This window comes from Manacus vitellinus, unplaced genomic scaffold (assembly GCF_001715985.3).
Source record: "Manacus vitellinus isolate BGI_N305 unplaced genomic scaffold, ASM171598v3 scaffold_0_pilon, whole genome shotgun sequence".
NCBI lineage: Eukaryota > Metazoa > Chordata > Aves > Passeriformes > Pipridae > Manacus > Manacus vitellinus.
In genome coordinates, this window is record NW_021938789.1 from 36,963,757 (window position 1) to 36,976,084 (window position 12,328).

General features: G+C 37.5%; 1 protein-coding gene across 1 annotated transcript in view; it reads left to right on the plus strand.

The window, feature by feature from the left end:
* Nucleotides 1-12,328, plus strand: part of PDGFC (platelet derived growth factor C) — a 62,945-nt gene that overhangs the window by 2,243 nt on the left and 48,374 nt on the right. Inside the window, exon 2 of the mRNA XM_029961158.1 lies at nucleotides 8,135-8,330. Coding sequence (XP_029817018.1) covers nucleotides 8,135-8,330 — 196 coding nt within the window. The remainder of the gene's footprint in view (nucleotides 1-8,134; nucleotides 8,331-12,328) is intronic.

The window sequence follows — 12,328 nt, forward strand, 5'->3', positions numbered from 1 at the left end:
AGAAGCCTTTCTCTTCCTGAGCTTTCTTATCATTCAGGACTACTCATTTTGTCTGTTTATTAGCAAAGAACACTGAACCTGATGTTCTGGCCTTCCACAAGATGCACCTGGAAAATGAATCCATCACTGTATACTGTTAGGCTTTGTTTCAGCTTTAACAATTTTCAATATCTATTGACATCATTTTGTATGGAGGAACTCGTGAGTGGTCATTATGTAAAACACTTCCCCCTTCCACAGGGGAAGAGAAAATAGGAGAAGAGAAAATATAGCTGAAAAGAAAAATGTCAAGAGAGGTCTTTTTGTAGAAAGATGAGAAAGTCGTGATGGCCTCATGCTGTTGATGAGTGAAGGTCAAGTTTTTAGGCTGATGATAACTGTTGTCTGCCCTGGATACTATTGATCATGGAGCTGTTTACTGTCTGCCAGTCCTTGCAGTGGTAGAGGGAGTGATCCACTCAGAATAGTGGATTTTTCCTTTGTTTTTTTCATTTTCCCCTCCTATCTCTTCTCTCCACTCTTTCTCCCTCCATTTTGTTATGGCTTTGTTTTTGTCACCACACTTTCAGATACTAGTTTGGCATTCAGAGACCATACTGCAAGTGTAAATGAATAAAACATTTAAATTAAGAAAAATGGGGGTTTAACAACTGTTCTTTTGCTGTGCACACAGGTATTTTAAGTTCTATCTTATTCATCCTGACTGGTGCACTTAGAATGATTCTTCTACTGTATCTACTACAGTAATGACATAGATGAGGGTCAAATGCCTAGCTGTTTACCACCTAAGGAGTCTTTCTGCTGTGCCTTTTGCAACTGGACGTGCCTGTCTCGTATTGGCCTTTTTAGCCACCAGCGCACTTGTAACAAACGTGGGTAGAGACCTTTCCCAAATCTTCGTTCGCGAAGCCCAGCCATGATGATCTAAACCATATATGACTAATCAAAAATAGAAACTAAGGATCATTCTTCTCTTGAAGTATATTCCTTTATTTAAATTAAAATTTGTGCGTCACTAGCAGCAGGATGTGTTTTCTTCTTGCATACAAACTATAGATGTAGAATCAGATTAGCTTCTCACTGTTTTATTCTGCCTGCATGTAGCAAGGAGACTTTTATATCCCATCTGCAATCTTGTAAACATGTATGATCTTAGTTATTAATACCTTTACATTTCTGTATGGCAGTGCACCCACAAAAAGATCTTACTGGAATTAAATATAATATAGTGCTTGTGAAACTTCCACAACACTTTCTGCTGGAAATTTTATATCCTTGCCTCTCTTTATCTGCACACCTCCAGAACAACTCATGATTATGGATTAATTTGTTAAATATCTGAATAATATTGATTGGGGGAAGAGGCCAGAATTTTCTTTCCGTAAGTGATGCCTTTTTTGTCTGAGATGACTCAGGTCACTCAAACTAGGTGACAGAGATAGGGAGCAATCCTTGACTAGAGTCTGTATGTTATGTGATAATTGCTTACTGTATAATAATTTTATTAGGAAAAAAGCCTGAGACAAGAACAAATGAGAAAAGAAATATCAAAAGGACAAGCTTGACATTTGTTTTATCCATAAGAGAAAAGAAGGATGTTGCTTCTAAGAAGTTTAACTACTGATTGTCATATTCCAGAACTCTTTGTTAATTTTTAATAACTGGAATGTGTATTTGTTTTATGAATATGCAATGTACCAATAATCCTATCTATTTCAGGATAAAGAAAGCAGATCAGTACATCATAAAATAATTCAAGCAGGTTTATGTATTTAGTATAGATGGAACTCCTTTCATATTCAAGTCAGTAGGAGCTTTAATATTGATTCCAGTGTAGTCAAGACTTTACCTGTGGACATTGGAATAAATGCTTATTGGAACACTCTAGAACAGTTAGGTCTTTGAGCATGTGATACACCAAAAAGTTACCTCATCTAATATTTAGCAAAAGGAATTCTTTATCTTGGCTAAAATGTAGTATTCATCTAGTTTTAAAAGCTATTGAGAAGTTCAGAATGAAGACTGCCTTCCAAAAGAGTTTGGTCTGAAAACAGATCTCAATAGAGGTTACTTTTAATGCAAGAAGATTTACTGTGCACAAAAAAAATAAACACCCAAACCCTGTTTAATTGCTGTCCTCTTCTTTGAGCAAAAGCCAGAGTACTAGGCAAAGCACTGGCAGAATACTTGAAGGTTATAAAATATAAACTTGTAAAGTAAAAGTATAAACTTATTTTTGTTTCTTGATGCAATTTGGAATCAAAAAAGGTTTGTTATTTTATGATTAGTTATGATTATCTTCTGCAAGACGTTAAGTCACACAACTGTTTGGAAACTTTATTAAATCTGTTATTTCAGTTCCATGCTCTTTTTTTTTTCCCTTCCTTTCTCCCAGCTTTCTTTTTCTTCCTTTTGTCCTTCCCTGTTGGGCCAGCTGCCAAAACTGAGGGTTCCTGAAGATCGATTAGAAAACTTTTGCTTCTCTGCTCACTTCATCTGTGTTCGGTCCTTCACATAATGTGAAAGGCAGAAAGACCTTTAGCCAGCAGTCAAATAGTGTATGATATTCAGTGCCTAAGGTGACAGTACAAGTTTGAATTCAAAATAGTAACTGAAGAAAAAAGGAATAGGTTAAATTGTGGGTTTTAAAACAAATTCAGTCCTCTATACATTCATCTTGAGTTGTGTAAACTAGAATTTTTTCACATGCCTTTTAAAGTGTGTGAGTTAAGTATGTGTCAGAGGGAAGAGTAATGTAAACAAGATGTAATATTTCTCCTACACGTTTCTACTTTGTTACTTTACACCCACATAATACCTTAAAAATTGTATTTGTTTACATTTGCTAATTTAGGTAACAAGTAACGGTGCAGATTAGCAGATTTCTAGTTAGAAATCGAATTTGTCAGGCTGTGATGGTAGACAGATTATGTGTATATTATGTGTGTACTATGGGTATGTGCTTGTCTCTCTCTCTAATTTCTTTCTAATACCTGAAGAATCATGTCAAGATTTCAAATAGGTAGCTATATCATAGAAACTGAAACTGAAACTATAGATAGAAACTATATCATAGAAACTGAAAATGGAAAATCCACAGTAGGCTAGATCTGTCTCAAGAAATTTGTCCCAGAAAAGCTACAAACCATACTGCTTCGGAAAGCTATCTTAGGAGATACAGCAGGACAATATTAATTTTTCTTTGATGATGAAAGAATAGCCTGTGTGATTCAGAAACATTTCTTGTGGTACTTGAGGCACAATGGTTGGTAAGAACAGACTGCTTGCTAGGTAAGTTGAAAATTGATGGGATGGCCAGGCTTGAAGGCTTAGCACCTGGTTGGTAGCAGGCAGTGAGTGGACGATGAGGAGTCATGGCTTCTTTTGTCTGGGGAAGAGAAGGCTGTGAGACAGTCATAGCAGCCCCCCAATTGCTTGAAGAGCAGTTTCAAGGGTGACCAAGTTAAACTCTTCCTGGTAGAGGTACAGAGTGTAAAAGCAGAACAAATCCTAAACAAATCCCAAAAAAACAAACCAACCAACAAAAAAAAAAACCCAAATCAAAACAAACAAAAAAAACACAACAGAAAAAATCATATTTAGAAATTACAGCTTGGGGGGATTAGATTGGGCATTAGGAAAAAACATCTTATCTAGAGAAGTAGTGCAGCACTGGAACAAGTTATCCCAAGGCACTGTGGAGTTTCTATCCTTGAGGGGCGTTGCGTATTGGCTAGAAAATGCCAACCCTCAAATGGGTGTGCTGCTCTGGTGTGAGTGAGAACTGTAACAGAAGCAGGAGCTGGGACTGAGGGTCTCCAGAGGTCCCTGGAAAGTAGCATTTATGTGATTTTGAGTGCCTTTGTCCTGATAGCCATTTTATGTACAAACAATATTGAACAGAGCTATTTGTCTTCAATTTTCTGCCAATAACAGGTGACTTTCCAGCTTTTCTTTTGTGCCTGGCAAAAGAGTTAAATTTCAATTGACTGTTGCATTCAGATAATTGCTAAGAAGTGCCTGGAGGCAATTGAGCCAGAGACAAGATAGAAAGAGGTACCCCTGTATGCCTTGAGTTACTACTTTTGAAAGTAGACTAACCACTTTTAGAAAACCTGGTGAAAAAGGAAGAAATGCCATGTTATGTTACATTTCAAAGAATTTCTTGCACGAAGTTGCAGTTTCTGTACATATGGGGATGATGTAATAATTATATGGGAATGCTTTTCAATTACTTCAATTAAAAAACCCTGGTTCCTCTGAAGTTCTGTGTTAATGAGTAACTACTTACTGTCAAAGCAGAGGACTCAAACTACAGCATTGCTGTATATCTGAAAAAATCTCTAATGTTAATTGGTAGATGTTTGGAGTTCAGACTTATGTTTGAATTTGGCTTTATTTTTTTTTTAAGCAGTGATAAACACATGTGAGCTAATGCTGTTTCTGAAGGCCTAAAAGTTGCTTTTCATAATTTAGGGCTATAGTGTGAAATGAACCAAATAATATACTAACAGTGTGTAATTAGCAGTACTCTCATCCTGTTGTGACATTACTGTAGTTTTAGCAAAAGGATTGAAAAAAATAATTTTACTGGTACTATGTGATCTTTTAGGTAAATTAGTGCTGAGGCCGTTACTTCACTCATGGTGCTCCTCTTTTCTTCTGCAGCTCCTCTTCTGTTCCGGAACTGTATGCGTTTGTCTGAGTTTTACCCATGACCCTTGCTAAAATGTAGAGATTACAATGTACTAAGAAGTAGTTATTTGCTATATTTAAAAAGTGTCAGCACTGATCTTAGTGAAATGTATTGTGCCCATGGGGGAAGAGACCTACTTTGAAGTAGGCAGGAATGAGCTTGTCTAGTCGGTGGGTTTAATTTCAGTTTACAGTGGCATTTGCTGATCTGTTTGGTGATACTGTGGTTTTTCATCTGCCTTACCACATCGGTGGAAGGGTTAGGCACTGCCGTGCTTTCAGAATGCCTGGAATCTTGTTATTTTCAGGGTCAGACTTTTCACATTGATAGATGTATAAATCTGGTGATAGCATCTTTTACCACATCAAAGATACTGCGGCGACTCATTCTTCAACTTCAGGCTATGCTAAGCATGTACTGTCCTTTCCTAGTAACCGTGTCATATCCCTGGGTCAACTCAAGGATTTTTCCCTTTTGGTTTGAATTGTTTCCAGGACTTTCTCCTGAGTGATCTCAGTTGCTCATCATCTGATTAAGCTTTTTACTGAAGATGCAAATACATTGTTTTGGTCCTTGTCTTGTCCCCATTTCCCTTGTGTGGTATTGTTGCCTCCTGGCTGAGGTGGTGCCTTGCTTACCTTAGTCCTTGCTCTGAAAGTGATGTTCCAGAGTTATTCAATGGTGTTTGTACAGTAATTTTTTTTAATTTTTTTTTTTGGCAGTTGTGGGGCAGGGTGAGTGTGCAGAGGACAGTTGTTAATAGAAAGGCAGACAGTTCACAGCAGCTATGTATATAGCTTTGGAGTTATACAGCTGACCACTGTAAATCTGAGTGAGCTTGTTACTCTCTTTTAAGTGTAACTTGGACTGATTTATACCTAAAATAAAGCCAAGAATTGCAAAGTCATTCCACAAAGAACAGATACTATAGTCTCATCTTAGCTGTGTTCAGGTACCTGTGCTTTTCACACAGTCTACTAAAACGAAATTTTCAAAGCATCCATGAACTCTGTAGAATGAGGAAAGCTTTTTAAAGTACACTGGAACAATTTATGTAGAACGGATAAAAAGGAATATTGAAGCTTAGAGAAATAACAAGCTTCATTCTCCAGCGACAGCAATTACTTGCCTTTGTAGTCATACAAAATAATTCTTTTGTAAGAGAAGAAATTCCACTGTGTGAGAGCAAATATTTGAAATGGAGCAAGTGGTGTGTGTGTGGGAATTTGATATGTTCATGTAACACTGTTGTGTGCTAAAGTAAGTAGCTATTTTTCTATTACAAATGGAGAAGCTTGAAGGTACTGGAGGTGCCAATAATTTTTTTAACTAAATTGCCACATCTTTTCATTCTCTTGCCCCTTTTTATTGACTTCTTATTTGATATGCCTGGACTATTTACAGTCCTGACTTGCAGCGCTGTTGTTATCAGTGTCCTGATGATGCAAAAGAAAACACTTTTTAATATGTTGTGAAATATATATATCTTGTTTTGTAATCATGTTTGTGCTTTTAAAGACAAAACAGACCACTGATTACAGTGTCATCAGATACCATGCTTTGACACCATCTCTGAAATGGTGATCCTTTAAATACTTTGGAAATAGCACTCTGGTGTACTAATCTCTGGGAAAGTAATTTTTATTATTGTTGGCTCCTGTGTTTCACATGCAGCTCTCAGCTGACAGATTATACATTATAGAAAAATGCTAGTGACTCAGCTAACAAAAACCCAATGAAGTATCTAAATTAGGAATTCTGGGTTTGTGCCTTTTTTTCTTGTTATTGCGCACTGTCCTCTCTTCCTGCAGTCAGTCCTCTGCAAGGGTATGTGGACACTGGCAAGACCACACTCCATCAGTTTTATATAAGCATCCATTCTACTTAAAATTTACCAGTTTCATACCACAAGTGGAAGGCACAAATCCAAAGGAATAGAAGGGAAAAGTCTGTCAGACTTTAAATTATATTTAAGTATAGATTACTTTAAAATAGCAATGCAGTTTCTGCAGCCTTCTTTTCTTGCACGACACTCATTTAGCTGTCAACCTTTACATGTAGCTATAATAAGGTAGAATTGCAGTGTGTATTTTCATAGTAGACTGAAGTATGTATGTCTTTTATAGCTTCAAATGAATATTACCATAATGCTGGTTATAAAAAAAAAATCAGAAAAATTATAAAGTATCTAACTGAAAAAGACAATGAATAGCTGAAACCAAAATAATATTAACTCTGCCGTACAAAACTACAACCTTATTTTGTTACAAAAGTTATAAATAGATAACTCTGAGAATTCCTATAATTTACTGACTGAAATATCAACTTCATTGTATACAGGTTTTTTGAAAAAGCCAAAGATAATAAAGTCACGTGCTGTAGCATAAAGAAGTGGTTTTCATTCGACATGCTTATGGAAATAAATTTTGTAGTTTAGAGATTTCATCGTTGTATGTCACAAGGTTAAACTGTATCCAGATTAGATCAGTACCTTTTCTTTTTGCAGCTAAATCCCCAATATGAGCTGATTGCAGCAGCTCAATATGAATTCTTGTGAATATTGGACACTTGAGAATGAGGTTTCTTGGGTTAATGTGAAGAGAGTTGTTGTGGCTCTGAAAGGCATGGCTGCTGCTCACCAGATGAGTCCTCTCCCTCTCCTTCATTATGAATTAGTAACCTGAATAGGTCTTTTCAGTAGTTTCAGTGTTACTGTGGCTTTAAAAATCAAACATAGTTGCCTTATTTCTTTTTAGTTAATTTCTTGACATATTGTAAAATGTTAATTTAATTTTGCATATATTTAGTCTAACAATGCTGTGAACAATTTTGAGGAATGCCCTTGATGGTGGCTCATCTGTAAATGCCCGATTTTTTACATTTGTGATTTTCCCGAGTTTCCCAAGCATGTCCCACTTTTTTTCCTGTGTGAGGACAACTTTGCTCTGATACAGCCCTCGGTCATCAGAATTTTTATCAGTTGACCCAGTAAATGTAGGACAGTCTCCATTAACAAGAGACAAATTTGTATTGTATCTTTTGTGATAGATATGAGCAGACCTCTCCTTGTACCCTTGTGTGATCTCTGTGCAATCCCGAGTAATAAAGAACTGAAACCATCAGCAGGCTGCGTGATGTAGCCCTTGGGCTGGTGGACGTGAGGAGTCCACTTATGCAGTCACATTCATTTCCACTTGAACTTCTGTTCTGCTTTCTGAACAGCAGTTGAGACTTGGGTTTGAATAACTTTTTGCCATGAAAGTAATACTTATGATTTTCAGGTGGTTTGTACTATATGGGCTTTCCAAACACAGATTCTCGCAAGATGAGGAAAAGCAAACGAAACAAAAGTGTCTTTATCTGTGCATTATATACGAACACTTTGGGAAAAGGAGAAAGAATGAGTATTAATGCGTCTGTTTTGTGTCTTTACTATAGGTGTGCAGGATCCTCACCATGAGAAGATAATTACTGTGACTACTAATGGAAGTATTCACAGCCCCAAGTTTCCACACACGTACCCACGCAATACTGTACTAGTGTGGAGATTAGTAGCACTAGATGAAAATGTATGGATACAGCTTACTTTTGATGAAAGATTTGGGCTTGAGGACCCAGAAGATGACATTTGCAAGTAAGTTACTTTCCCTTTAAACTTAGGAAAATATGAAAAGAGGTTGTTGGGGAATGAAAAAAAAGCTTGAGTTTAACAAAACTGTGACATGTCTATATATTTATAAAATGCATCTTTTAAAGTATTAGTTTATGATTTTTTTTTTGCAGTGCTTGAGAAGGTTTTCATGCTTGAAAGCTCCAGGATGCCTCCATTTTTAGTTCTGCATTCAGTATCTGGAACACAGATATGATACAAAAATGTGACATATTTAATCTCTCTCTCAAGTAAAAGTTTTGATATCTGGGAAAAAATTCTTGATGGAATGTTAGAATGATTAATGTCTAATATTTACAGAGAAGATTTGGGTAAGCAAGTTACCTGAAGCGGAATTCAGGTTATGACAAAAAGTAATACATCCCTGTTCATGACCCCCACACACACTACTCCACAATATTTTAATGGCCTTAAATGGTCACGTTCTCTGTTTGCTATGAAAAACAGCACTTACAGTATTGCGCTAGTTGACATTCTTCAGTGGTATTGTTTTTTCCCCGACATCAGTAAGTATCTGCCAGCTCAATCACTGGCCCAGGTGTCTGTAGTACCTGTGGAACCTCTTTTTCCTTCCATGATTCTCAGATGAATCTCATTTGTACTACTCGTAGTTTGGAAGAGAAAGAACTGTGACATAATGGGCGTCAAGATAGATGTCGTTCTGAACCTAGCCATCTGGTTGATAATGTTTTGGATATTTGTGAGGCAGTAGAGGCTGACTATATACTTCCTGTGGGTGAGTGAAAGGGGAGAGGTCTTAAACTCCTATATCTTGTATCTGTTGGTCATCGCAGCAACAGATTGTAAAAAAATTTGATGTGCCAATAATGGTACATTGTCTGAACTCTTCAGTAAATTAAGCAACAGATAAAATATGTCATCTGAATCACATATTCTCCTTTGATGTGTTCCCAGAGAGATGCTTCACACAAGATTTTTCTTTAAAAGTAATTTGGTTTTGTTTTGTTTTTCTGTTTCCAGTTTTATTTTTGTGTACCTCATATACACATGTGATTTGATTCTTGCTTTCAGTTTTTCTAATTAACTGATATTCCATTGTTTTTTATATCTAGTATCAACTTTTGATAATAAATTTGAATTTTTAGAGGTTACTTTTCTACTTATTCTTAATTTGGGAGCAGAAGTTTGTAACAGATGGATAATTATCTTTCTTTCATAATTCTGAAGGAAGTAATTATCATGGGATGTCAAATAGAATTAAAATACTAAGTACTATAAACATAACTCAGATGAGTGCATTCCCTTTGCACAATAATTCTTTTCTTTAAGTGAAAACTTAGCTTGCTTTTTCTTTTCTTTGCATATGGCAGAGTGAAGTGGCAAGTGAAAGAAAATCCAGGTAGGGTGACTCATTCGTCCACTTGCAAAAAGAAAAGTAAGATAAGTCAAAATATTTTATAATATTATAACTAGAATAGTATTGTAATTGGAGTACTTTTAAGTAGTCAATGTGCTGAATACAAAAGTACTGACAAATTAAGAAACAGTAATAAGTCACTCATAATCTTCACTTGGTTGTAATCTCATCATGCTAGTATTTGTGCAGGGCTGCTAGGAAGTTGTATGAATACAGTTCCTGGTATGTGCACTTCAGAGGAAATTGGATTGGAAGACACAACCCCTTGAAAAAGACACTTGTATTGTTGATTTCAGTGAAAAGAAAAAGAAACGTAGCTAGGATTCCTCTGAACTTTAATTTGGTAACAAGCTCAGTAAAGGAAGAGAAAGTGTACCTTGTTTGATGTGAAGGGAGTATAAAAAGTGACAAATTGAGGAAAAAAACTAAAACACAGATTAAATAGGTAAAATAATTCTACCCAGGTCAAGTAAGTTACCAGTTATCAGAGTATTATCTCTTTATGGCTTATGTCTTGCATCTCTTACCTCTTAGAGTTCCTAATAAAATTATTTAATCCTATTTCCAGTATTTTTTGTAGAAAAATTAAGGCTTTTTTATTGACTGGATCCTGTACTATTTATTGCTTCACTGTGTTTCTGCCATCCTGAAACAATTTGGTTTTGTTGCTGTGGAGTACTCAACAAAAGCAAGTTCGTATGACAAAACACAGAATGAAAATATCAGATGAAATTAAATCTATTATAACTCTATACCTTTAGTTCTGACCTATGACCGAAAGTAGGTAAAAACTGCAGCCTGGTAGCATTCCATTAGACTTTCTATGAAACAGTGTACAGTGTGTATCAGGATTTCTTTCTCTCTCTTCTGTAGTGTATGAGACAACATCATGAGTTACCTGCAGTGGTAACTGTCACAGTTTTCAGTTCCTCTACCTGTTTGTTAAGCTTCTTATTCTGGGTAATGCCAGAGCTTTCTTCATCATCATTGTTGGCTGTAGTGCCCTGCAGTGTAGCTCACAGGAACAATGAGAGAATAGGCTGAACTATATAAGCTTCAGATAATTAACAGTTTTTAAATCTCGTAGTAGTTCAAATATTGCTCATACATTGGAGAAAGATAAAACATGAAGATATTCAGCTACATAAGGGTTATTTGTTTAACATAGTTCTATAACAGACATAGAATGGTAGTGGTGAATAAAATATGTCATAGATGTATCCTGAAACTATGGCAAGCTTTTCCCTGTATCTGGCTGACCTCCACACTTGGATTTCTCCAAAGCAGTTGTGGTAGTGTTCTTGGTGTTGAGCCAATCAGGTTCGCCCCTGTGAAATTAACATATTACAACAGACCGGAAAAAGAGACCTGATACGTAGCTGGAGGGAGAGGCAGCCATGACTTGAGACACCATGTGTTAGAGAGAGGGGCCAATGAGCCCCACTGGGGGCCAAGGCCCCCAGCCCCCGGCCGGGCTGTGGGAGCCCGGTGCAGTGTTAAAACTGGAGCGGGTGCTGTGGCCAAAGGCTGGGGGGGAGTTTCTTCACCGTGAGTGGATGGCAGAAAGACGCCGGAGCAGTGGTGGAGGCAGCACGGAATGGCCGGAGCTAAGACTGGCTTCTGGCCAGAGGACTATACAGAGAAATTCCACAGAGCAAGAGAAGATAACCGGCAAGCAGCAACATGGCACATAGCCAGGCTGAGAGACGCAGAGATGTCCAACGAAGAGAGAGAGAGCCAGCAACAGAGCAAAGAAAACTCAGCAGAGACTGTTTTGGGGTAAGACTGAATTTCTCCCCAAAACCCTTTAGACCCACCTTTGGAAGGAGGGGTGGGCTTCCGTTTGAAGGGAGTTCCAAAATGCAGCAACAGCTACAGAGAGGGAGAGAAGCTGAGAACTCAGAGATGTCCTGTGAGCTGGACCAGGACAGTCAGACCAAGGAATGCGGGGGAAGTGGCCTTCCCCCTGCCATGTTTGCAGCAGAGATGAAGCAAAGGAGCTCTGTTAGAATGCTTGGGGCAAAAACTGAACTGAGAGCCCCTAAACGTTCTGACTCAGGGGAACTTGACCCCCAAGGAAGGGACTTCCATGGGATGCCTCGCACCCTGTGATATGGCCATGGTAAGGCGACTTTTGTCCCTGCTTTGCGGCCCACGGGAGAGACCTTTGGTTGGAGTCAAAGGGCTGAGAGGAGTGAGAAATAAAAAACCCTGCGTTGTAATGAAGAGAGAAAGAGATATTTTCCTGCTACAACAAAATGAAACTGCTGCTTGGAAGAGAAGAGATTGAGCTGCCCTGAAAGCGATCTTCTTCTTTCCTTATAGATTTTTTATTGGAGGGAAAGGAGGGATTTGATCTATGTAAATATGTTGCTTTACCATAGGAGAAATAGTTAAGATTGTTGTATATACATGTATTATAGTAGTTATTGTGTAAGTAATAAAATTTGATATAATTCCCCCATGCTGAGTTGTGCCTGTCTGAAAACTTCCCTTACATTGAGGCAAATTGTGGGGGGCTTGGAAATTGTATTTTTGGGGAGTTCAAACCATGACATCAGTTCTGACATTTCAAGCTATTCAT